Source organism: Talaromyces stipitatus, genomic scaffold, assembly GCF_000003125.1.
Source record: "Talaromyces stipitatus ATCC 10500 scf_1105507295511 genomic scaffold, whole genome shotgun sequence".
NCBI lineage: Eukaryota > Fungi > Ascomycota > Eurotiomycetes > Eurotiales > Trichocomaceae > Talaromyces > Talaromyces stipitatus.
The window spans coordinates 2,728,931-2,753,984 of NW_002990119.1; the positions used below are offsets into that span (position 1 = coordinate 2,728,931).

The 25,054-nt window shown below is 45.2% G+C and overlaps 10 protein-coding genes across 10 annotated transcripts, besides 4 other annotated features; 5 read left to right on the forward strand and 5 right to left on the reverse strand.

Annotated features, from left to right (window-relative positions):
* Positions 1-2,225: part of a mobile genetic element that runs on past the window's edge.
* Positions 2,226-2,895: 670 nt separating this feature from the next.
* Positions 2,896-3,714: a mobile genetic element.
* Positions 2,896-3,846: a mobile genetic element.
* On the forward strand, positions 3,019-3,849 carry TSTA_107040 (transposable element Tc1 transposase, putative; the record flags this gene model as incomplete). The annotated part of the gene is made up of 2 exons (XM_002486689.1): positions 3,019-3,598; positions 3,656-3,849. The coding sequence occupies 2 exons, from the start codon at positions 3,019-3,021 to the stop codon at positions 3,847-3,849; spliced, it is 774 nt and encodes a 257-aa protein (XP_002486734.1).
* A 407-nt stretch (positions 3,850-4,256) lies between these two features.
* Positions 4,257-6,088, reverse strand: TSTA_107050 (uncharacterized protein; the record flags this gene model as incomplete). The annotated part of the gene is made up of 2 exons (XM_002486690.1): positions 4,257-5,951; positions 6,023-6,088. The coding sequence occupies 2 exons, from the start codon at positions 6,086-6,088 to the stop codon at positions 4,257-4,259; spliced, it is 1,761 nt and encodes a 586-aa protein (XP_002486735.1).
* A 1,344-nt stretch (positions 6,089-7,432) lies between these two features.
* TSTA_107060 (uncharacterized protein) lies at positions 7,433-8,551 on the forward strand (the record flags this gene model as incomplete). The annotated part of the gene is made up of 2 exons (XM_002486691.1): positions 7,433-7,512; positions 7,591-8,551. The coding sequence occupies 2 exons, from the start codon at positions 7,433-7,435 to the stop codon at positions 8,549-8,551; spliced, it is 1,041 nt and encodes a 346-aa protein (XP_002486736.1).
* A 237-nt stretch (positions 8,552-8,788) lies between these two features.
* On the reverse strand, positions 8,789-9,354 carry TSTA_107070 (uncharacterized protein; the record flags this gene model as incomplete). The annotated part of the gene is made up of 2 exons (XM_002486692.1): positions 8,789-8,892; positions 8,973-9,354. The coding sequence occupies 2 exons, from the start codon at positions 9,352-9,354 to the stop codon at positions 8,789-8,791; spliced, it is 486 nt and encodes a 161-aa protein (XP_002486737.1).
* Positions 9,355-10,417: 1,063 nt separating this feature from the next.
* Positions 10,418-12,833, forward strand: TSTA_107080 (uncharacterized protein; the record flags this gene model as incomplete). The annotated part of the gene is made up of 4 exons (XM_002486693.1): positions 10,418-10,485; positions 10,595-11,102; positions 11,135-11,225; positions 11,252-12,833. 4 exons carry the CDS (start codon positions 10,418-10,420, stop codon positions 12,379-12,381), a joined length of 1,797 nt encoding a protein of 598 aa, XP_002486738.1. The 3' UTR covers positions 12,382-12,833.
* A 957-nt stretch (positions 12,834-13,790) lies between these two features.
* TSTA_107090 (uncharacterized protein) lies at positions 13,791-14,163 on the forward strand (the record flags this gene model as incomplete). The annotated part of the gene is made up of 1 exon (XM_002486694.1): positions 13,791-14,163. A coding segment is annotated over one exon (373 nt), but the record flags the coding sequence as incomplete, so codon positions are not given.
* Positions 13,799-14,155: a mobile genetic element.
* Positions 14,164-14,458: 295 nt separating the features above from the next.
* On the reverse strand, positions 14,459-16,428 carry TSTA_107100 (efflux pump antibiotic resistance protein, putative). The gene is made up of 3 exons (XM_002486695.1): positions 15,788-16,428; positions 15,070-15,723; positions 14,459-15,004 (listed from the first exon to the last, which is right to left on the reverse strand). The coding sequence occupies exons 1-3, from the start codon at positions 16,383-16,385 to the stop codon at positions 14,760-14,762; spliced, it is 1,497 nt and encodes a 498-aa protein (XP_002486740.1). The 5' UTR covers positions 16,386-16,428; the 3' UTR covers positions 14,459-14,759.
* A 3,873-nt stretch (positions 16,429-20,301) lies between these two features.
* Positions 20,302-20,799, reverse strand: TSTA_107110 (uncharacterized protein; the record flags this gene model as incomplete). The annotated part of the gene is made up of 2 exons (XM_002486696.1): positions 20,302-20,580; positions 20,650-20,799. The coding sequence occupies 2 exons, from the start codon at positions 20,797-20,799 to the stop codon at positions 20,302-20,304; spliced, it is 429 nt and encodes a 142-aa protein (XP_002486741.1).
* Positions 20,800-21,167: 368 nt separating this feature from the next.
* Positions 21,168-21,737, reverse strand: TSTA_107120 (uncharacterized protein; the record flags this gene model as incomplete). Its single annotated transcript, XM_002486697.1, has 2 exons — positions 21,168-21,395; positions 21,423-21,737. The coding sequence occupies 2 exons, from the start codon at positions 21,735-21,737 to the stop codon at positions 21,168-21,170; spliced, it is 543 nt and encodes a 180-aa protein (XP_002486742.1).
* Positions 21,738-23,496: 1,759 nt separating this feature from the next.
* Positions 23,497-24,570, forward strand: TSTA_107130 (uncharacterized protein; the record flags this gene model as incomplete). The annotated part of the gene is made up of 2 exons (XM_002486698.1): positions 23,497-23,515; positions 23,537-24,570. 2 exons carry the CDS (start codon positions 23,497-23,499, stop codon positions 24,568-24,570), a joined length of 1,053 nt encoding a protein of 350 aa, XP_002486743.1.
* Between the last annotated feature and the right edge of the window lie 484 nt (positions 24,571-25,054).

Genomic DNA, 25,054 nt, shown 5'->3' on the forward strand with positions numbered 1-25,054 from the left:
TAGCATGGCCTTTGATCAAGGACAAGGTACTAATGCTATACCAAGGATGCCTGAAAATCAGTTACCACCCTAAATGTTTCCAACATGCAATTTTAGCAATTATCTAGAAACCAAAGAAGACTGACTGGTCCTCACCCAGATCATATAGGCCAATTGCTCTCCTCTCAGTCCTTGGCAAAGGACTTGAGCGCCTAGTAGCACAAAATATGGCATGGATCTCTATTCACTACAAAGTATTGGCAAGGCAACAGTTTGGGGCTCTTCCACTAAGATCTGCAATTGATCTAACTACTTGCCTAACTCACGATGTTGAGCAAGCACTAAATTAATGTATGACTGCCTCGCTTCTTACCCTAGATGTCAAGGGCGCATTTGATGCCGTGCTCCCTGGCAGACTAATCCGCAGACTACGCGAGCAGGGCTGGCCTACTAACCTTGTCCTCTGGATCGCGTCCTTCGCTACTGGGAGATCAGTTCAGATCCGACTTGATGGAGAGACTAGCCCCTCAACAGATATTGCCTATGGTCTACCACAAGGATCCCCAGTCTCTAGCATCCTTTTCATGCTCTACATAGTGCCTCTATTCTGCCTAGGGAACCCAAGGAACAGATTTAGCTACGCGGACGATGCAGCTGACCTGGCGATCTCTCCATCTCTTGCTACTAACTGCCAAACCTTATCAAACTCTCTTTAAGAAGCTCTTGACTAGGGTGCCGCAGAGGGCATCATATTCGCACCAGATAAATACGAGTTCCTCCATTTCTCCCGACACAAAACAGACCAGGACTCTATCTATATATCTTTAGTGAAAGCTGGATCTATCACAATCTTAGAAAACACTAAATGGCCATATCTACGCTAGCTAGGAATCCTCTATGATAAAAAACTAATCTTTAAGTAGCATATTAGTAAAACAGCATCTAAAGCTCTTACTATAGCTAATGCCCTTCGTTCCCTGGGGAATACTATTTGAGGAGTTAAACCTTACCTACTACAATAGGCTATATCAGCCTATGTCCTTTCAAAAGCATACTATGGTGCTAAAACCTGGTGGCCAGACTATACTCGCTCTGGGCCCCGCTAGATCTTAAATTAAGTTAAGGAACATCTTAGAAAGCTAACCAAAGTAATAGTTACAGGCGCAAGAGCAGTCCTCCTAGTTTTTCGTACAACCCCAACATCTATCCTATACCGAGAGTCTGGATTCTCGCCTCCAGAAATTAAACTAAATTAAATAGCCCTTCTAGCATCTATCCGCCTATGGCGTCTTGATCCATACCACCCACTACAAAGACGCGCAGAACAGGTTGCTAGAAACGGCTGACAAATCAGTTGATTTGCCTGCCAAGTGCTAGCCCTCCCTGACTCTGAACAGATAAATCCTCTCCAATATTCTTCCTGATACCCACGTGAGTCACATAAGAATGCCCAAGCTCAAATAAGAGCTCCTATGGGACGCACTAAGGAACAGGCCGCAGCTGATTTCCTAAATTTCCAACGTACCATTCCTGGCTCTGATATCACAATCTTTTCAGATAGATCTAGGCTTAAAAATAGATATGCTAGTGGTAGTTATGTTAGATTTCAAGCACACTATTAGTTCCTCCGCTCCTCACTCTCATATGAACATGGGAAAGAGGTCTTTGACGCAGAAGCAGAAGCAGCCCTAGCTGGTGCTTAAGCAGCAATAGCATACCCAACAGCTCAATTTGCTACTAACTTATGGATCTGTCTTGACAACCTAGAAGTTGCTATGCGCCTCCTATGTCCCTCTACAGGATCCTCTCAAGAAGTCTTTGAATCATTTTATACCCTTACAGCCGCCTGGCCACTACGCGAAAGGCTTCCACATACCAAAAGTGGATCAATCCAAATCCGATGGGTCCCTGGACACACCAAAATCCCTAAGAACGAAGCAGCTAATCTCACTACTAGGAAAGGAGCTGCCTCTATCCTCCTCTCTCCATACAGGTCCTCATACGCCTTGCTAAAGAGATACGCCAAGACTTAATCCCTTTCCACAGCTCAGACACGGTGGCAGACTATAGCACCACAGACATACTAAGATCTAGAAATAACTACTTCTCCTAAGCACTCTAGAGAGCTTTAACTTAACCGACTTGATCTTGGCCATATCATAGCAGCCCATACTAGTCATGGAGACTTTGCGGACTACCATGAACATTTCAATCATAATAATGCTTATCTTCTCTGTTAATGCGAAGCATAAAAAGCATTTCTACATTTCTTCTTCTACTATATAGCTAAGAGACGAGCCCCTCGTCCTCCTAGACCCCCTTCTAAAGTTATCTCTTTTCTTTTAGGCACTGCAAAAGGAACACAAAGGCTAGCCACATGGCTAGCAGAGACCTGTTTCTTTGAGGACATCTGTCCTCGCCAACCTCTCCTTAGCACCTAGCTAAGTCAGCCCTACTTCCCCTTTATATCTCTCTTTTTCTTCTTTCCTTCTCTCTTTCCTTCTCTCTTTTAAACTCTCTGCTCAATTACTATGATGGTAGAATTACGGGTCTTGGAGCGTAGGTGGACCATTGCAGCTAGCAAATACCCAAAACCCACTCAGAAGTGGACCTCCCTATAAGACCACGGCAGCTATGGAAATGCGCCAAAGAGTCTATTGACTGTACATAAATCTGATATAGATCCTGAAACCCGAGGTTTACCCCTGGGCGGCCTATGTCCCAGTAGGGATCGGTGGGAAGCGTGCGAGTCACGAACCACGGCCGTTAAATACACACACACGGACACACACACACTCGCAAATACCTCAAAAATACCAAATTCCCTTTAAGGGCGTCCTTTTTGGTGAAATGGTATTACGTTTTAGTTCCGACAATCACTAGTCATCACGTGACCTGTGATCATATTCTTTACATACCTATCAGCAAATTTCTGAGCAGCTTCATATTAACTATCGCCAAGCCCAATATGCTTGTCAGGCTTTACAAGTGACTCCTAAGAAGCCTCGTGGAGCTACACCTAAGCTTTCCGATGACCAGATGGATGAGATTATTGCTTGGATATCTCAATCTAAGAAGAACCGACGCATGCCATATCATAAGGTTATCAGAGCACTTAATCTTAGTGTATCTCCCACTACACTTGCTTATACTTTGAGGAAAAGAGGCTATACACGATGTAAGGCCCTTCGCAAGCCTGATTTGAGTCCAGAACATCGACGGCAACGACTTATATGGGCCTTAGAACATGTTAATTGGACAATTGAACAATGGAATAAGATTTTATGGACTGATGAAACTTGGGTTACTTCAGAGTGCCATACCCGGATTTATGTGACTCGTACGACTGGCGAAGAATACGACGATACTTGTCTTCGATCTAGAAGACAGAGATATTGGGGATGGATGTTTTGGGGCTCTATTCACGGAAATACTAAAGGTCCATGTTTATTCTGGGAAAAAGAATGGGGCACTATCAAAGCTGAGACTTATTGTCAAAGAACCGTGCCTATTATTGATGGATATCTTCGTTTGTTGAGATCAGAAGGCTTGCAGTCAATGCAAGATGGGGCTCCAGGACACTCTGGTGCTTTTACAAGGGAAGAGCTTCATTCACGGGGTATATATCCAATATACTGGCCGTCTTTTTCACCTGATCTTAATCCTATTGAAACAGTTTGGGACTGGATGAAGAGCTGGATTGATGAAAGATATCCTGAGGATGATGAATTATCTTATGATTTACTTAGGCAAGCAGTACGAGCTGCGTGGGATGCAGTACCAGATAGCTTTCTTGCTAAGCTTATTGATGGCATGCAGGCTCGCTGTCAAGCAGTAATAGATGCAGAGGGAGGGCCCATTCCATATTAGATAGTACAATTTAGGATTAATTCAATGGCAAAATATTTGAAGTTGATAGGCTGGTATATGTGATCCGTGCACCATACTAACGAAGTTACCTGGGTAGACCATAGTAAGTCCTCCGAACTGCACCTCTGTATCGTACAGATCGTACAAATGTCTCACGTTTCAACAACCGACAACCCACAACCCACAGATTCGCGTATCTCACCCTTCGCAAATCCGAACCGTACGTCCCCTACGTCGCAACCCCGTTGGCTGGTTCCGAATCGCTTGATCCAAGGCTCATATTCGTGTCAATCCTGGTCCTTACTGACAACGACGCCGACCTGGAACGCACGTCATCTACGTGCGCATTCGTACATGTTCCCACGTCAGTGTCCTTGTCATTTGCAGGCTCCAGACGAAATGTTTATTCAGAGGACAAGAGGTATAAAATCGTGCACCATTCTCCAACTGTTGTTGGTTAGATCCCGCTCGTTCCGCGAGATATGCAGATATGTTTGACCGCATTGTAGATTCGACGTAGCAATGTCTTGTTCTGTCAACTCAGGGGGAAGCTCGTCCCCTAGTCGAAAAGCTCCATGAGGTCGGACTCGTGCCTCCTGAGGAATGAAGTTAATTACTCCTTTTTCAGTTTTCCTATGTGTACATTGAGGTGTTGAGCGTGCGGCAACTTCGGCCTCCAGAGTGTCGAAAGGACCGCTGTCTTGAGAGTGGGACTTATGATTAATGCATTTATTGAAAGGTTGCGAGAATGTAAAATTAGCTCCGTCTTCAGCTGCATTTACTGATATCGCTGAAGTTTCCTCCAGCATCATGATTACTTCGACGAGCGCGGTTCCGTGGTCTCGCTTCGCGAGCCCCTGCACCTGATGCGTCCGTCGCAGTAGAGCGAGGGCTGCACGGCGAATCCTGGATTCACGGCACCTAATGCATGTGAACCAGAGCGGAAGACCGACACTGAGTTCGAACGTATACGGCGCCCGTACGCCATCTTCTCGCCCTAAGTCTCCTAAAGCAATTGAAGATTTTTCAACTATGGCTCGGAAGTTCTCTGTGTATGCATCAGTCGTGATGCGTAATGGCGATTTGCAGACACCGAGGATGATTAATAACATCTCGTGATAAGAGGAAAGGAGTGCATCAATGCTGACATGGAATGGGGATAAGTCGCCTTTTGCGCGCTGAGAACCCAAGAAGTTAGTGAAAGCAGTATGCCAGCTTTGTAGCCTCGCTGATAGGAAACCCTGTTGACTCATCATGTCTTCGGATATATTCCAGGCCTGTGACTTTTGTAAATATTGCTCGCAAGTTTGTTCGAAGACGGTGACCTCCGCAGCTAACATAACGATGGCCTCTCGAGCAGCTTTTAAAGAGCGAAACTCTTGTGGCAATGCGCAGGTATATTCAGTCTCGCGTGCCATAGTCATTGTTAAGGCCCAAGTGGTCTTGGGAGAGGATGATGCCAAGCGGATAAAAATGGGAATAATGGTGTCCTTTAACAATAAAATTTGTGCTCCTGTTACGGTGCCAAAGGATCTCTGTGCCCATAGAGTGAGTATAAGATGCACAGCTTGTCTGTAGAGGAGAATAGCTTCCTCCATGTTCCCCAGTAATGACTCAATACAGATAAATAGCATACACGTGATCAGCCCAACAAAAGAGTCGATGGCGCCACGTTCGATTCCCCGACGGACAGCTGACACTGAGCGCGAATACCAGTCCAGTGCATCTTTCTGGCTTTCCCCAAGACTTTGAGAATGGCCACGAGATACAGAATCAAGATGATGAAAGGCCCTGGGGACTTCGAATAGTGAGCTAATTGCAATCATCGCATCCCACACGGCCGATTCACTTTGGCAAATCTGTGGGATGGTAATGTTCCAGAAATCAGCATCTAACCCACCGCCAATGGACACTGCTGTGTGCTGAAGATAATAGGCAAAAGCGCGACGCTCACGCGATCCTGTATTTGGCGATAATGAGAGAGTCTTGTGAAGATTTGAAACGTGAGGAATCGGGGCGAGTGTACCAATAATTGTACTTGAGTACTCGCACTTCCGACCTGTGCTACTGCATCGTACGCACTGGGGCTTCTCCTCCCCACACTTGATTTTTCGTCTTCTGGCTCGAAATTAGTGACTACTTATAAGTCCCAAAAAAGAAAGAGTAAACCAACTTGCAGGTTTTGCACCCGAATCTTGATTTCAGGAGCTTGAGGGAACCCTCTCGCATTGGCCGACATTTCGACATTCCCGGTTATGTGGCTCAAACACGAACGTCTCTCTTCCACGAATCGATTGACCGGCTCGATTTCAAAAGCAACACGCAAAACACGAACTTGCGATGATCTTCATTGCTATCTTTGGGTGCTCCTTGATTCGCCGCTAATGATAATATGGCAAGAATGTGAGACACGTCCAGAACGATATTGACAGTATCGGATTATTGATAACCCGGCACTTTGCCTGCTCTGGTTTAGATAGTTAAGTCTTTGACAGTTTGACTGGACTGTTGTTGGAACGCAATACGCTATCCCTAATTGGGAATGAGTCAAGGAATCTGTTACAATACTAACGAGATATAGGCATATTCAATCAGTTCTACGTGCCTATGTCTAGAAAGTTCGACTGGACGTCATCTCATGATCTAGTTTGTATAGGACTTCACATATAAAAGAGGTCAACATTCCCGACAAGTTTTGTATTAGAGTGTGTGCAACAATACATGAAAATTCCTAGCTCCTAATTCTTGTTATTTGCCTATATTCCGTATTCATCCTAGCGTAACCGAGCTCTAACAAGTTACTGGTCCCCCGGAGACCTAGACAAAGACCACTCATATTCATCATCTTTCCACGATAGTGCACCCGTTATACAGCTGTGTTAATGTGCTAGTTGTTGTTATTGGTTATCTAAGCTAACTACAGCTGCGCTGACCCCTTTACGGAGGTCACATGACTCTCGGATCATAGTTGATCCGCGCCGGAGGGAGATCCACGGGTGTAGCACGCTGACAAGCTGTTATCCACCACGTGACTTGAACGTAGTATTGGAATCTTTTGGGACTAGTCCGAACGGGGTTAGGCTCTGATAGGAGCGGACAATCTGGGTAAGGAATAAATTGACTCTGATTTGCATACTCTCTAAAAACACAGCTAGCTACGCATCTTGATCCTCTTTATATACACAATATAGTGGCAAAATAGCAATCCTGAATCCAAAAGTAGGGCTGTCGATATTGTGCCAAACCTAGGATCGGCAATTGTGTTTTTCCGGGGATTCACCGATTAGTAAGGTCGTCCAGAATGGGATTAGCGTATCAGATATCCAACACGTAGGACGCAGACCACCCTTAGGTAGTATCGTACTACGTAGTAGAAACGGTCGCTGAGACATGAGCCAATTGTCCAGTTTTCTGAAGGTGGCTTGGCCCAACGCATTATAGTTAAAGTCGCCGAGCATGACCTAATAGTGGTGTTCCGCACTGGGTGTCGAACTTTTGTCGAACTCGGCTTGGCGCCCAGCCCTCTCAAAGGAGCAAGCGGTGAACACTGATTACATAATTTTCTTGGCAAAAGTTCGACAAAATGTCGAACTGTTCGACATTTTGTCGAACTTTCGCCAAGACGCTAAGTCATGTGACTAAACCTCTGGCCTGTTGGGGTACGTAAGCTTGGAATTAATTTAAATGTTAGTTACATACATATCTTTACTAGCACAATATCCATAAAGCAATTTCAAAAAGTATATGTATGGATTCGCAAATCTCAACCTCGAATGAGAGCCAATTGGCTGCTAATATAGCAGCTGCAGCGCTGCAGGCCACCGAATATATTATAATAACCTCCTCACCACCGCCGCCAGTCCGTTCGCAGCCTACAACCGATACCCAGGGTACCACCGATTCGCAAGCCACTTCATATAACAGTACTGACGACTCGGATTCGAATGAGGCTTCCATTAGTCAAAATACGGCATCTCAAGTGAAGAATAACAAGCGAGGGAGATCGCTCAAAGATGAAGAGCTTTCTCTGCTGTTTAAATGCGCGTTGGACCTCAAACTTGATTATAAACCAAAGAGAAAATATTGGGAAGCTGTTGAGGATAGATTTGTGCGCCTTATTGGACATTCTTATTCGTGGAAATCGTGCAAATCTCAGATCGAGAGGCTCTCTAAGAAACGGCGCTTATACCTGGCTCAATACGTTACTGGTAGAGAGGCGGAGGCTACATCTGAGTTGGACGAGCTTATCGATCAATGGAACGACTTTATTGACGGATATGAGAAAGATGAGGCTGAGAAGTTGGCAGAAAAAAACAAATATAAGGAAAATTCGCAGTTGGTGCTTGCATATCGAGACCAACTGGTCTCAACAGGCTTGCAAAAATCCAAAAAGCAAGCGCCAGAGGAGCTTAAGCCGTCTGAGGATGATACTGGGTCTGATAATAGGAAAGTACCAGAATATCGTAAGACTGCTACAGCCTCGCGGCCGTCAAAAAAGCGGTCTATCCAGGAAGCGATATTCGCCTTAGTTGACGTATTAGAAGAGGATAGACAAGCGTCAAAAAAGCCTGAATCGGTTGCAAAAAAAAGCGAATTGGAACGGCTTTCTGGGGATGTCAAAGAGCTTCAAAATCAGTATAAAAATCTTGATGAGAAGCTTGATAAATTAATCTCAATGATAGGGGAAAAGCGTACGGGTTAGGGCTCATTATCCAGAACACCAAGATATTCCTCTAACGAAGGTGTCTCAATTCCATATCTTTTACTCACAAGATTCTCACGTAAACATGAGGCTATATTAGTGAGTAAAATAGATACAGCATAATAAGCAGCAACGGCTTGTTTTATTGGCTGCATATTGGTATAAAGCGCATTTCCATGCCACTGGTTTTGAACTTTCCCAAATATCTGTTCTACAGATATTCGGTGAGCGCTTATCCTATCGTTTATCTCGATTTGACGTGCAGATAATTCCCCAATCTTCGGAAATGGTGTTAGGACAAAAGGACATCCCTGATATCCAATATCTCCATATAAAAGTAGCTGTTTTTCATTGCCAGCTATAGCCTCAAGTCGTTCGTCTGTTCTTGATATTTGGAATATATTCGAATCTGCAATCTTACCCTCAAAGGGCCCAATTAGTGAGAGAACCATGCCATCTGGTGTGATGATTCCTTGATATTTGAAGCCATGGCGTTTCTTATATCCTGAATAGGCAATACGTTGATTTTTAGATGGCCGACATGTCGCCCTAAAAGTCCCATCAATACAACCCCAGCCCCTAGGAATAGCGCCCTGAGCTTCAAGGATTTGGGCGTACGCTTTACAGCGTTCTTGAGTAAGTAAAGGATGCCACTCTAATAGCCTTTTGTACCGACGATAAAGGTGTTGTAAGACGTCATTAAAAATGGTACTTATATAGCCAAATGAGCGCCCAAAAAAAATCTCAAGATCTCGTACTCGTCGAGGGTAAGACAGGCGTGCAAGCAATATTGCAAGAGCCATAGAGGGCGACGGCGTTCTTCGTCCAGTATATGAAATTGTATGAAGCTCAAAATAAGGAAGAATTTGACAGAATTCTTGCCGGTCAAATCTAATAATAGAACGCGGAGTTAGCTACTGTAATATTTTTAGATTTAGGCATATCCAAACCGTATATTCTCTCGTAGGCACGTATCGCTAAGCATATCAATATCGAATATGAATGGTGTATAATAGGATTCTCGAAGGGGTAATCTACCAGCATGTTCGTCCTCAGCCAGTAAACTTAGCAGTATAATCAAAATAATAAGTATTTTCTGTCTTCTTGATAACACGAGCGCCATAGCTAAACGGTGATGGTGTCAAAATATAAACTTCTAATCTATAATCTTTATATACGCCATGTAAATTGATATGGATTTGAGCTTCCGGAGGTTTACTTAATATTATTTTAGGCATAGTACAGCGCTAGATTATTTTGGGATACGCTAACCGTAATCGGTTTTGTCCGGCAGAATCGAGTTCGGTTCGACAAAACTGCGGAACACCACTAATATGGCCACGGTCGAGCTGTGCCTACAATCTATACCATTTCTGGGCATACCATTCCCTTTGCAAGTGGACCTTTGCTCTCTCGTTTTCAAGCTAAGCCGTTCATGGTGCTGTCTCTTCAGCCCCAGATCTTGAATCTCACTCCATAGTATGATGTCAAACGTTTCTATAAAAGCCACAAACCCCCTTTGAACTCGCGATCTCATTCAGTAAGTATGCTTGTTAAAATGCCATTGACGTCCAGGAGCATGAAAATGGAAGAAAACAGGGTTTTACACATATGAGTCGCTTCTTAAGTTTTCTCGCTGTTTCTGCTTGCGAGCGACCTCTGGATATTAGATCATGCAGACACTTCGATGGGCCAATTTATCTTCCACGAGATGTAGCTTCGGAGGAATACCAACGTTCAGGTCATAGATCTTTCGCCCAAGGAGTCAAGACATTTGGTTTTCGTGAGATGGCGGGCAGTCATGTGACCGCAGTCCAAGCGAATGGTCCCGCACTAGTTAATCCGTGCTCAGCGACAGAATCAATCATGCTTACCAAGCAGATGAACTGCCAGTCGAGGAGACTCGTCAATTACAATGACCATCTGATAAATAGGTAAGTTACATGTGTTGATCCGATGACACGCATCCAGGGCTCTAACTCGTATTTTCTAGTGGTAATTTACTCTGGCAGGTCTTCATACAAAAGACCTCCATCGGTTCAGGCCGAGGCTTCCCATTGCGATGCCAGTCACACCAAACACCCTTGACAAAGAACTAATATTTGTGAATGCGCCTAAGCTCGCGAGAACTCGAACGGAGTCAGAGGATGGAGAATCCAGTATCCGTTCAAGGTTGATTCGGCAGGTGGTCAGGCAAAAGAAGGCAAACTCGGCAAAACAGTTGCTTGTCAAGAAGCCTGATGGTGTCATCAACCCTGTAGCATCCGAAGATGGAACCTCTCTACCCGACGATTTCAATGTACCGATACCGTACGCGGCTGGAGCTGCCGCTCCCCTCAGTGAGAATCGAGCCAGAACTGTCGCTGAGCCCACCACCGGAAACTCAGTTGACGATAACAGGATCAGACAAATGGGGATACCTGACCTGTTAACAGTCTTGAGCGCGTTCCGCTCCGATCCTTTCTCACCCTGGCATATGGAGTTGGGACGCCGTGGTAATGAAGTTCTGGATTACTGTAAGTCCAAAGACCCGGGAGTCACTGTAGGCGATGTATCCGCATGGAACTGAGACCATTCCCACAGGTATCAACGAATTTTGGCCCACCCTTCGCACCCCTACATACGCCGAGATGTGTTATCGTAGCCGCTTTCATCAAGGGAGCCGGCTTCTATTGTACGCCGTACTTTGGGTAACATCAGTTCATTTGGATCTCAACAGAGGCGGCCAAACAGGAGCAAAAGAGTCTGTTGAAACACTACGATATCTAGAGTTAGCATTACAGGCGCTCCAGGAGAATCTCGCAAGTACAACTCCAGCTACCGTTTCCGACGAAGTCATCCTTTCTATCCTATATCTCGCTGTCAATCACCAAGTCAAGGCACGGGCGGAAAGGGATCCCAGCCCATTCACCCCACCCCAGAGAAACCTGCATCATCTGGACCTGTTTGGTACCACTACCTTCCACGCTTCACACTGGAAGATTGCCAAAGACTTGGTTCAGGGCAGAGGGGGCATCCACACAATCAAAATGGTGACTCTTCCCTGGCTACTTACCATGGCCGACCTGTTGCATGCAGTGGGGTCACTGACACGACCGTCGTTTCCTCTTCTACGTCCTACCGGACAGCCAGTGATTTATACTCCCCCCTGCCGTGCGCTGAGGGTCCCTGAAGTTGCGCGTCACTTTCACAGGAACGGCGGCTTCACACAACTAAAGTCGTTAAACCCCAGTATTCACCAACCAATTGTCGAGGTCTTCCTAGACATCTGTGAATACTCTCAATGTCTCGATTTCCTTGATCAGACCGTAACATATCCGACTGACGAACTTGGAGATTGCCGAGACATCATTCATCACCGATTTATGAATCTGCCCAATGAACATGACCCAAACGAGTCCATATTCGGTCCATCTTATCTCCCTTGTCCAGAAGCCTGCCAGCTGACGCGCTCAATATATCTTCTCGTTCGTTCCGCCGCCCTCCTCTACATCACTCATGTAACATTTCCTCTACCGCGTCCTTTACGGCTCAGGAAACAATTACTCACGGAGCTCGAGTCACATTTTACTTCAGTGGGCGGCGCTGGCTATTACCCACCCGGGGTTCCGCTAGAGCTATTATTATGGCCAGCGACAATCGCAGCTACTGCGTCGAAGGACGAGTCTTGCCGTATGCAATGGATCCTATTAGTCCGCCAGCTATGTCAGCAAACGCTCATTTCTACCTGGGATGAATTTCGTCTTATAATGCAATCCTTTTCATGGGTTAACTGTGCCTGTGACAAGGAGGGATATGCTGTTTGGACGGATGTGCAGCTTTTAGGCTGAACTATTCACTTAGCGTACAAGGACCGATATCCGCGTCTCCTCTCATTCGCTGATACTGTATGACTCTACCTCAGGGTCTCTGGCAGGCTAGGTAGGGTTAGGCTAAGAGGTATTTCGGCACGCACCTGAAGACCGATGTGAGGCCGGGTTTTCCTTAACTTCTCTTCGTATACAAGCTCCCCAAAACCTAATCATCCGTTACCAGTGGGTTAGAAGCTGTGGCCACAGAAGATGCCGAACAAACGGACAAATCAGCGCCTCTACTGTTTATTAAACTAAGGTTTGCCACACGCCGATACACAGCTTTGTTCATGAACCATACAGAGAAGCGCAGGAAAAACAGAAGAAAGGAATGGCTCGGTTCTCACGCGTGTCTCGGGACCCACTGGGCATTGAGAGATGTTGCAAGCTGTCGCTTATAATTTCACGGGATCTCTCGTCATGGCAGTAGACAGAGCCTTCGGTTCCGTATTAGGCATAGCGCAATATAGCCGAGGATTGGGATAGGGATACATCTCAATCCTCGTACTGGCTTCTCTCTTTAGCAACACATAATCAAGTGTCTATGAGCTTTCTAGGCACTCATCAGGTTCTGAGCCTGGCATCAAGTTGAAATTTTGTATTGACAAATCAACACCTCTGAGAGCCGTTTACAAGTGGTATCTTGACACCAAAAAAATCCCCTGAGCTTGAATTAGGAGGAATGAATCTGTCCATACGAAACGATCCGTGAAAATTTTGACAGGTACGCATCTCGACAAGCCTAATCAAGAAGGCCGAAGACGACGCTACACCAGCAAATCAAGCTACAAATATCCCCAAGGATGATCAAGAGCTTAATCTACGATCTTTTGGAGGTTTTCCAAGGTCCTAAAGATTACAATTGATGGCACTTTGTGATCAGACGAGAGCTCAACCGTACTGACACGCTGGACCTCATCAAGAAATCCATTCCAAGACCTTCTAACAACGACACGAACTACAAGAAATGGAAACAGGCATCATAGATGTAGCCACATGGCTTTCTACGAGTATTTCGCGAGAGATATGCCAGCAAATAGACGAAACAGCAGCCAATACTGATTTCGCGGATGACATGTTTGCGGCGATTCGGGCAGTCTGTAAAGGGGAGGTTGAATCTCAGACTGGGTGGCATTCATGGATGACGCTGAAAAGGATCGAACGACATCAATATCCAACATGTGAAACTTTTATTAAGGATTTCAGAACTCACCTCGTCTGTCGGATCTTCTTTTGAATGATGGGGTCTTCCATTACAGAGACAGAAGGATCCGAATTGGGCATGACTGCACTTCAAGCGATAATCTTCCTTGCTCCATCCAGGCAGAGCTCACTTCGTGGACCACCTACAAACTCGAGAATATAGGCGACGTCATCGAGAGCTTCAGCGTTTCTTTGGTATGAGACTCTTGATGCCAAACTAAAGGAATTAGGATTTCTACAGATCAGCGAAAATCCTTGCAATTACAAATGCGAACGCGACGGAAAATTGATTGCCCTTTATGTTGACGATAACCCCATTGCTGCAAAGATACAAAGCGAAATTGACGCCATTATTGATCTCTTTGATAAAGCCTGGGGTATCAAAGGTCTAGGCAAACGGTCACGTTTTCTAGGGCTCAACATGTTTTACGATCGCGAGAAAAGGCAAATTTCAGTTAAGCAGGATGACTATGTTGATAGTGTTTTGAACTGGTTTAATCTTACAAAAGCAAACACCCGTGAGATACCCATTGATCCTAAGTTCATACTTGAAACCATGCTGCTCAGCATGCTCGATGGGCTTGGGAGGGAGGACGTAAGATTTTGGCAAGCTTCTGGGATCAACCTGGTATCAGCGCTAAGCCCGTGTCGTGTGTAGCCTAAGTTTTCGAAGGTAGTTAGTGCTATATTGGAGAATGCAAGCACTTCGATATGACTGTCAGAGTATCTAGGTTCATTGCATAGAGCAAATGTCTCCTATGGCTAGCAGATTCTTTCGCGTATCATACTTGCATAATCAAATGCAGTCAGATATTAACTTAAGTTATAAGGTCTTTTATTATAGCAAGAGCTGATTTTCGGATGGCATTCCGTTGAGTAAACCTTGGAACATACATGCAGTGAAGTCCCAATGTAGGGAAATACGGTTTCAATCATCATACTTAAAATATGAAACATATAAGCACTAGTGAGTGATATTGGCGATATGAAGACGGAAAATTGTGATATGGTTTGACATATGTAGTTCAACTACAGTAACATGCCAAAAGGGCGTGGTCAAAGATATTTCCGATACCTACAAGCTGTTAGTAGCTCTGTTCAGCTACCGACTTGCCTTCTTCCATAGGTGATCAGCAGGGGATTCTCCTGTTTATTTAGTAAGTTGATATAGCCGTAGCCCGCAACTTTGGCCCAAATTTCCATATGAGTAATGTGAGAGGAACGGGAATTGATATGACCACCAAGGCCAATACGGTATTTGTCCATCCAAAACCTAGCGCTTGGTACATACTTGGGGCAAATAGCGGGAACAAGAAAGCCGTGAGGCTCCTGGCAAATTGCGTTGCAGCCATGGCACTGCTTGTATGTTCTCCATATGTGTCAATGATGTATACCATCACTGTATAGGAAGTCTCAGGTTAGAAATCAAAGAAATGTGGAGGGAAAAAAATAACGACCACTTACTTGGCATGCCGCTTAACTGCATCCCAAACATCAATACGACCACGCCAACATCCACCACAAACCAAAATAACCGATAATTAGCAGCCCATCCATAAAGAAGGGCCCCTATACATGCGGCAAGTATCCCGGGGTACATGAGCGGGAGACGAGACTCGGGAGGTGGGTTTTCTCTCTTTTGACGCTTGTATAAAATGTCCATCAACGGCCCGCCGACTTGTGATGCAACTAATTCGCCTAAGGTACAGGCGATATAATGCAGTCCACTAATTTCTATGGATTCGTTATACTGATCTATCCAAAGATTGGAGAATGTGGAAAGTGTGATATACAAAATTCCGTAGTTCAGACCCTGTAGGGTTGCCGAGACCTGGATAAAAGGGTGGAAGATCAGGAGACGGAGCGGTCGCGTCATGGCTTTCCAGAGAAGGCCAACGGTTGATCGATTACCATCAGGTCTTTCAGTTTTCGTATAGTATTGGGTATTGCCAGTCCGTTGGCGCAAACGATCCGCACGTCGCCGAAGCAACACTGCACCGTATGACTCTTGGAAAGTGAAGAAGGAGACAAATATCATGACCATTTGAAATATAGACGTGGACCAGAACATCCATCTCCAGGTTGTATGCGCAGTTATAAAACCTCCAATAATAGGTCCTGTGTTAAGTTTTAATTGGCCTGTACATACATCTCAATCACCAGGCAAGGTTAGGAGGCTTACCAACGGCAGCACCCAGTAATGGTATCAACAAATATGTGCCTAACGAGCGGCCTCTTTGTTCTGGTCTCCAAATATCCCCTATAACACCGCCAGCAAGCGCATAAATAGCGCTAGCTCTGAAGCCTGCCAGAAAACGAGCGGCAATCAGTGTGCCTTTAGTATGAGCAAAGCCACAGAGCAGGTTCCAAACGAGAAACCAGACGTTCGAAGCATGTAGGATGATTTGTCTTCCGTAGATTTCTGATAGCGGACCAATGAAAAGTGGGCCGAAAGCGGTGGCCAAGAGGTAGATTGACAAGGACATGGCCGATTCGGTCGAATTCATGTCGAGCTCATAAGCGATGGTCGATAGAGCGGGTGCCATGATGGTTGACACCATGATTCGGTTGAAGCCCGTAGCCGACAAAACGTCCGTGACTCTCCATTTGAGCGCTGTTGGCCAATCTAGTGGGTTTTCGGGATCGAAAGGATGATTAAATTCCACGAGGAAGGGGTCGGAGTCTTTCGCATTTTTGTTCGCAGGTGGAGGCGGGATGCTGTGTAATTCCACGTCAGCAGAATCGGTGAAGGGGACAGGTGTGATCTCCTCGTCCTGCATTCTTGAATTGCCCAAGATCGAGTACACTGGAATAATTACGCTCAGTCAGGGCCTTTGAGGGAACGGCGTATTGATAAATGTGGTTGAAAGTTGGCGTGACCGCAAAACAAAGGGATTCTCAAAATGGATAAGTAACTAGAGAATTCCAAGACAGCTGAATCCGATTATAGACTGCATGCTAGCGCTGTAACTAAGATGAGAATGGGGTTAGTGTTAACTTCTAATTCTAAAATACTGTACAGATTCTACTAATTCTTTCGATTTTCAACATCAAACTATCGAGATATCAAAATATCAAACCAGTCTTCTCATACTTGTCTGATAGACATATTATTCACCGTTCCTCTGCAATTTTTGCTATTCTCAATTCAAACTACGTAGATAATAGTTCTAATACAACCAAACCTGTAACTTGTTACTTGCTTTAACTCATGAGTCTTGCCCATGGCTGGTTATCCGCCGAGTACCGGTCGGACTTGGTAGGTAAGATTATGATATCGTATCAGATGATCAGATAATGCAGCCAGAGACAAAGTGCCTAATCTCTGTCCCACCAAGGTCGACTAACATAATGCCACAACAACTCTGTCTCCAGTTCAGTGTCCACTGGCTATATCGGCGGTCTTGACCTCATTTACAAAAAGATACTCCCTACCGTATCCTATATCCACAAATCGGAAGTGACTATGTGGAGGTATAGTGTTGTCCTATTGGAGTCTGAAGTGTCTACAGTACTGTTGGAATATGGAATCGGTCTACGCCCAATTCTCACCAAAATGGCAGTGGTTGCCGGATGTCACATCCGTATTATATAGTGCTAACATATGCAATGCATATAGAACCGCATGCCATGTTTTAACGAAGGACCTTTTCCGGGCAATTCTGGATCTGTCGACCATTATTGCATCCATTATCACATTATGCAGTGAGAATATTGTCTCAGGTGCAGTCAGTTGAAACCATTTAGTCCGAAAAAGTGTCACGAATTGTAGCCTGGAACGGAAAATAGTCATCTCAAGATGTAAAGAAGTAGCGTTTGCCTGTATCTGCAAGCTGTATATGTTGCCAAGTTCTCTCGAATGGTTGAAGCAAACTAAAATTATCCTTGCCAAATATTTGTGCAATGTCGAAAGTAAATAGCACATTTTGTGAGAAAGCACCTAGCAAACCTATGTAGATAGCGTACGGAGTAGTTACAGTGTAGCAGTGCTGGAACGGCGCTGCCTAGGTAATAGGGTGTTGGAAAATTACAAAAATTTAGTGTCATGTAAACTTTGACATGCAGCCACTTTGTCATGTCAACTTTGACAATACGGCCAAGAATTTTAAAATTACATAACTGTAATTTATTAGCCAATAAAATTGAGTAATAAAATTGATTAACCAATAATATAAGCTATATTTTGTGAAATAAGTTACTAGTATGTAAAGTGCTCCACTGCAGCTGACAAGCAATTTTGTCAATTCTGACAAAAATTTACCGTCGCGTCGACAGACCCACTTGATATGACAAATCCCTACTAGGTAATCAACTGGAACACGCTATTCCGAAGCGGGTAGCGCGAGGGTCGTGTTTCAGGAGAGAGTTGAATGGTGTACGAAGTACAGTCACTAGCCGGTTGTTAGAGAATCTACTTGTTGGAACACAGCTTGGCCTCCGCGAGTCACTTCCGCTAAGGCAAAAGCTCCATTGGTTCGAAGTGTATTGACAAGTTTTGTGGAAGAGGATTTATTCGCAGTCCATTTTTCAAAGCCTTGTTTGAACGCAAGCCGTAGGTACGTATCATAGACATCAGCGTAGGTTTTGAGCTTTCCAGCTATATGGCTGTCAAGTGTCGTACGACCCTTCCCTGTAGGCTCGAAGTCGTTGGGACCAGAGCCTGCTATCTTGGTTGTCGATTCTTGGTTCAACCGAAGTTGCTATGGGGTTTGAGATGTGTCAAAAATTAGAAAAGAGGGGTTCGTTGAAAGTGAGGGTTTTTAAAGAAAATCAGGGGTGATTTTGGCTCGTAGACAGGTATCTGATCTGCGGCCACTGATCAGTGTTGGCTCGTCTTTGTTACTACGCAAATAATAACGATAGACCAGCTACTCCAACAACTGCACGAGTCAATAATATTGATTCCTAATAATATGACTAATGACTAAAACTAAAGGTGATGGTGGTGGTTGAGGTGTAGATATCCTTTGTATGCCCTACCCTAACCCTGGATAATTATTATCCCGTGCCAGAAGCGAGGCAGTGCCTATTTAGGAAAGAATAGGATACAAACAAATACCCTGAGTGTGGCTGTTTGGCTGTTCAAGATCGAATAACTAGTCTCTCTGCCTCGTTAGATATCCAGATTATCTGACTATAAGAGCTCATCCTGCCCATCCAGTCCTTGCTAGAAATCAGCAGTCTCTGGTTTTCTTTCCTGTTTCTAACCTTACTTCTAGTTTTCTAGTTTCTTAGTCAGTTTCCTCAATTCAGTTTAGTTCTTAAGCCCGTTCCTTACAGTTGATCTTGCCACAGACGAATGTGGCAGGCTACCCTGATCTTGAACAAACATATACAATACAACGTTGGTCGATGTATATATATATAGACTATAGCTATTCAATTATATAGTAGCTATCGATAAGATATCAAGACTACGAACATTCTCAAGGTTTTGCCAGCTGTACATATGACTCACGATCTGATGTAGGTAGACTTGCTAAGTAAGTAATTATAACATCATATATCGCATAAGTGGCAATATTCAATTACTCCTCTTCGCCTCATCACCTGGGTTAGATAGTTTTGATCTTCCAGTATACAACCTAGTACGTATGTCGATCGAACACCGAAAGCTAGCCTTGCAAAGACACTTACAGGCATAGAAGTGACGAATGATCAATTGATTCGTATATAGATCGTATACCTGGATAACACATTTTAAGTTTTCTATACCTCGTACCCAAGCTTCCACAAAAATGCCTGATAGATCAAATATTCCTCTCCCCAGTAACCTCAATAGTCTCCCCATTAACATACTGAAATCACGGACTTGCCGCCCCCCACAATCGCCCTCGTCGCCTCCTCCGGAGCTCCCGGTCACCTAAGCGGAATGTCACTATAAGCTGTCAACTGTTGTCCTTTGGACAGATGATGATCGTTTCCGTACCGAAATCCCCAAAGCAACTTTTGTGCCGTTCGCGGCTACGAATGCTGCACCTTTTTTCTTTGCGGCTATGAGGTGATGTAGCCGCATGTGTTACGGGCTAGTCCCGTCTAGTGCTCACTATAAGGGCATATTCGAATAGAAAACGTAACATGAGGAAAGGAAAGAGAAAGAAAACAACAAGTTTTTCACGCGTATACAATCTTATATAGGCAAGGGGAATTGGGAGCTTCCGACGGGCTTCTCTCTAGGAATAGCCTTATGTCCGGGGTTGTTGAGATTGTCGGGGCTGCAGGGGATCGGCAGAGAGCGCTATTGTCAATATCCGGCCGGATATTGGGTGTCCGTTCGTAATCTGGGAATAGCTTCATGTTCGGGGTTGCCGAACAATAATCTAGAGAAACCCTATATGTCAATATCCGTGAGGGGCTTCGCCAGAACATGGTCATGAGGTCAGCTCATAACAGCATGCGACTGTGTTTGCGCCGATTTGGGGCCTCCATTCTTTGACGATTGTTTTTGTGAGGTGGTCTAGGCCTGTTTTGGCGAGGGCGTAGTTTTCTTGGCCTCTTTTGTGGGGTATTAATTATCGGTAAAATATGTGATGAGGTTGAAAGAGGAAAATGGGGACTTACGCGTTGCCGTGAGTTCCGCTGGTAGAACTAATGTTGATAATGACACGATGTTCCTTGTACTTTACACGGATTATAAGATGCAACAGATCGAATGAGTTTGAATGGTGCTGTGTTGTATACAGAGAGCATGGTATTCTAGTCTTTATCGTTGATCTGTCTCCCAACATCAGTATTCTTAAGCAACAGTTGCTTACTGTTCAAGGGTTGAACGTTGTGAATAACACCGTCCCATGTAAATCTGGCACTATTAACAATGACATAAATCTTCCCACCGTCGAATTCAGCAAAACTTTTCACCAATGTATCGATATAAGTCGCATCCATAGCATTGCCTAAAACGGCGATTGTGTGGTTAGGTGAGATGTTATTGATAGATTTGACAACTCTACTTTTACTGTTTCCTTTGTTATTCCTCTGTACAAAATTGTTATAAAATTAGGTGGAAGGTGGAGGACGACCCTGATCAATATCAGCAATGACTACCTTGGCAACTTCATTTGGCAAATAAGGATTCTGCTTCAGCGCCAATGTCTTGACCTGCACCTGTGAAAATGACTGTTTGGTTATGAAAGAGTCCCTGAAAAGGAAGGTGAGGTGGGAGGAGACTTGCTTTACGCGGTCTTGCGTTGCCATTTCGTCTTCTCAATAAGTATGTTCGTGTTCCATGTATCCAAGGATTTGACTAGAAGCAAATGGAACAATTTTATAATGCAGTAGATGATTTTGCGGGGAAGGACTACTTAACCACTCTGAAAGAACTTCGGAGAACTATCCGAGATGATACCGCTTGCCGGAGGCCCTAGGTAGTGTGCCTATGATTTACTAGATTTCAAATTTGGAAAGATGATTTGTTTTGATGATCTTTTATTATTTTTCAAGTTTTATAAATATAAATGTCTATATACACTGGGTATCACAAATATCACAAGTCATGACCATTCTGCCATGGGGGTATCAAATTATATCAAATTGTTTCGTATTTTGCTGGTTGATTTGATTGTTTACGCAGCAGGTCCAATGTTCAAAGTCATCTGAGTACGAGCAGGGCAGCCGTGAGTAGCATGGTCGTCGTTCCAGACAAGGTAAGCATCAGCACAGGCAGTGTCACCAGGGGCACAAGTAGCAGAAGGGCAGCCGGAATCGTTAGAAGTAACTGCGAAACCGACCTCGGTGAACTGAGAGCCGGTACCCATATCGATGAGAGAAAGATCCCAGAAGATAGTGTCTCCCTGCAAAGTGTATTCGTACTGAAGAACATCGACTTGCTCAGGCTTCATGGCCATCTTTATGGAGATGCCACCGCCGTCGGGGTTGGTGCGCCAGCTCTCAGTATAGCTGGCACCGGGTTCGAGGGTCTTCATAGAACCGGCATCTTGGCTGACGGACCAGTAGTAGATAGTATCTTTCATGTTGTTGTGGATGTTGACGCTACCACCATCATTGCCGCCGTTGGTGTTGACAGAGCCGTGGGTGGGAAGATTGCTGAGGTGAGTGACGTTCATGGAAGTGGGAGCTGCAGACGCAAGAGTGCCAATGGTAGCAAGAAGACCGATAGCTTTGGTGAAATACATGTTGACTAACTCGAAACTCGAAAAGAATGTAATGTTGGAAGATTTTTGAAGTCCGATTTCTTGATTGAGATGAATGTAGTAAAAGAGTGGTGTTGGTTGTTTATGTCTCTTTCTGTATTCAAAGGGAGACTCTTTGATCAAAAGAGCGTATGATATATTGATTGTTTGTCTGATTGACGAGAACGAGGATGGACTAAAGTCGTGAATTCCATCCATACTTATACCTTTGATGCTCGGCGTGTTCGCTCTGCATTTCCCTTAGAATACCCAGAATTCAACCGATATTTTCCCTTGAGATTGTAACTTCTGTACATGAACCCCCGACTCGGGTAGATAATGATTTAACCATGGTACTGGCAGTTCAACGGCCATTGACTTCATACCCAGGTCTTGGTTCTTGCACCGATTGGCTCATGACGGTGTTGATGGTGGGAATGTCCTTTCTATAACCTTATCCATAGGCTGAGGGTATACCCGAACTATGGTTTGGTCTTCGGCGACTACGGTTAACTCCATGGGTCGTCAGTGGCGAGCGTAAGTCCTAATAGCCGCCGGTATAAAGGGCTCTGTTACGGGCCAGTCCCGCCTTATGAATTACTATAGATTCATTCTCGAGTAGGTAACATACATGAGGAAAGGAAGGAAGGGAAGAGAACAAACAACTTCCGCTCAACGTACAAACTTATATGCAAAGGGTGAATGGGGCTGTTCCAACTCGCTTAGCTCAAGCACGGAAGTGTGGATAGCTTCATGTTCGGATAGGGTACGTTCGGATAGAGGTGGTTTCCTAATATAGAATAGCGTGTCCGGGTGCAGTATTTGTGAGGGCGTAGCCCTAACTATCGATATTGGGGTCAGCCCTTACCAGGCTCGTTTGCCTAGCGAGCATTTTGCAGCTCAACATAAGAGTCCCAGCACTGCTTGAAAGCGAAAATTTTGCATTTGTGGATAGATGGGACTCTGGTGAACATGATGGTAGTGTTTTATTAGTAGTTGTTAAGTTGATTTGGTGGAGATCTCGTTATTTGAAACGGGAAAATTCTCGTCAGGAAAAACTTGAACAGAGTTGCGGTTGACAGGCCCGAAATGTGTGTCGAACCGACAGGCCAATCAGTTGGCAGTGTCCGCCGACTATCCGACCACTCCGGACGAACCTATCATAGTACATAACTTAGGGTAAACTCGTCCGGGCGTAATAAACATATTCATTCATTCGGTACTAGCAATTTTCTCGAAAATAGGGTTAGGAAGTAATACTATCTAAGTAATCTTACGTCCTGTGTAGTAGCAAACCAAGAAATATCATACCTCTATACAGTACCTGAATTGAACGTCACAGCAGGTGCCGCCGTTCTTACCAATCTACCCAGTTCAGCACTTGCGACAACTGCCGCTCTTCATCACAAAGATTACGCCTTCGCCGCCGTGAACTGATGCAGGCTCATATCTGCACCGGTTGTCGTCGTCCTTGGCAATCTAGTCAATTCAGCACTTGCGACGACTGCCGTTCAGTTCAGCAAACTCTTCCGATCATTGACCTCGATGGCGGTAATGGTACTTCGGTTTTAAGATACCCCAGACCTCTAGTTGAGCAGTATAGGCACCGACGACTTCAGAGTGATCTGTTCCCAATCCCGATTCCTGAATCATGTATCCGGAATTGCGTGGCTAAATATGACGATCTTCTGGAAAACGTCATGCATAGCACACAGCAGGTATTGGGAGCTGTAGCAGGTTCATCATAAAGACGGCGTATCAGATGACGGACGATGATGCACGTCTGTCTGTCTTTTCAGTAGATGACTCCGAGACATATTGTCTTGACTTATGTGCTTTACGGGATCATCGTTACTGGTTCTGTACGTCCTGCTACAATGCGATTCAACGAGACGTTCCACCGAAGTATTCGGCATTGAACGATGTGGATGTCACCTTTTGCCAGCAGTATCCAGAAGCACTGGAAGGTTTAACATTGACCGAGGAACTGTTGATCAGTCGATGCCGTCCGATAGCATCGATCGTGAAGTTGCGTCCCAACGCTGTGCGCTCACCGGTGGCATACAACCGACTACGTGGCCATGTCGTCGTTCTCCCTCAGGACCCAGGACCGCTTCTAGACATCCTACCAAGTGACAGTCTCCGCTTGCATGATAGAATCAAGGTGGTTTGGTTCGGAAAGAATGCTCCAGCGGTGGACGACCTGAAGCCATACCTAGAGGTTCGCAAACACGTGGTCTATACAGCACTCTTATGGCTTTGCAACCACAATAAGCTCTACAGCAGCATTGTTATCAACAGTGACGCTCAGGATTCTTGGCCTGACAGCTTTATTCCTCAAACCCTATTAGACGCCATGGTTCACACTGATGACGACTCACATGAACGGGAAGGGTATGCGTTTGGCTCAGCGGCGGAAGGTCTTGAAAATGATTTTCATCAAGCCCTTCCTGATGAGATACCGGATCACATCGGCAGTGGGTGTGTTTATACCGACTTGGAATCCGAACGTCAGCGTCCGACTCTGCACCTGATTTCAACGGTGATGGACCTTGAGAGGGAACGGCTACAGTCAGCTGCCACAGTGACCGAAGCGAGTATTGGGGGACTGCCTCGATATATTGACGATGTGCCGGTGATTCGCTATTCATCCAACGGCAGATTAGTGCTGATGAATGACTGGCAAGATGCTGACTATTTCACTGGAGCTTTCCCTACCTTATTCCCTTACGGGGTTGGTGGCCATATTTCCAATTCGGAACTTCGGCCGGTTTCGGTCTCGCTGAAAGCGTGGGCGAAATGGGCACTGAGTCACCACAGTCGAAGGTTTACCTGATATCCTACGTTCCTCTACTTGGCTTACGATGTCTTGCGGCGCCGCCATGCTGCTTTGGGGAATTCTATCGTGGTGAAAAGGAAGGATTGGGAGAAAGCTCAAGCTGTGATCTCTCGGCTTACGCTGGAGCGCCTGTCTGCAGCTGCCAGGTCCGTCCTCGAAACCGGCACTCACAACGGCCGTGACGTTCGATTACTCGAATCCATAGTGCAATCAATAGCAGCACATGTTCCCCAGTCCTTCTGACGGCTGCGGGTGATGAGGGTTCATTTGAGAGCTTTGTTTATTGCGTTTGGGATGCCAGCTTTCTGGTTGACCATCAATCCGGCTGATCGTTGGTCTCCGTTGGTCTCCGTTGGTGAAGTTTCCAGTCAGGATTGGCGACCTGGTTTACCAGATGCACCCGGAGCTAGCAGAGTAGGATAATCGATTAGTGAAATTGGGCAGCGAGACGATGAAGAGGTTAGCTGTCAATGCACCTGTA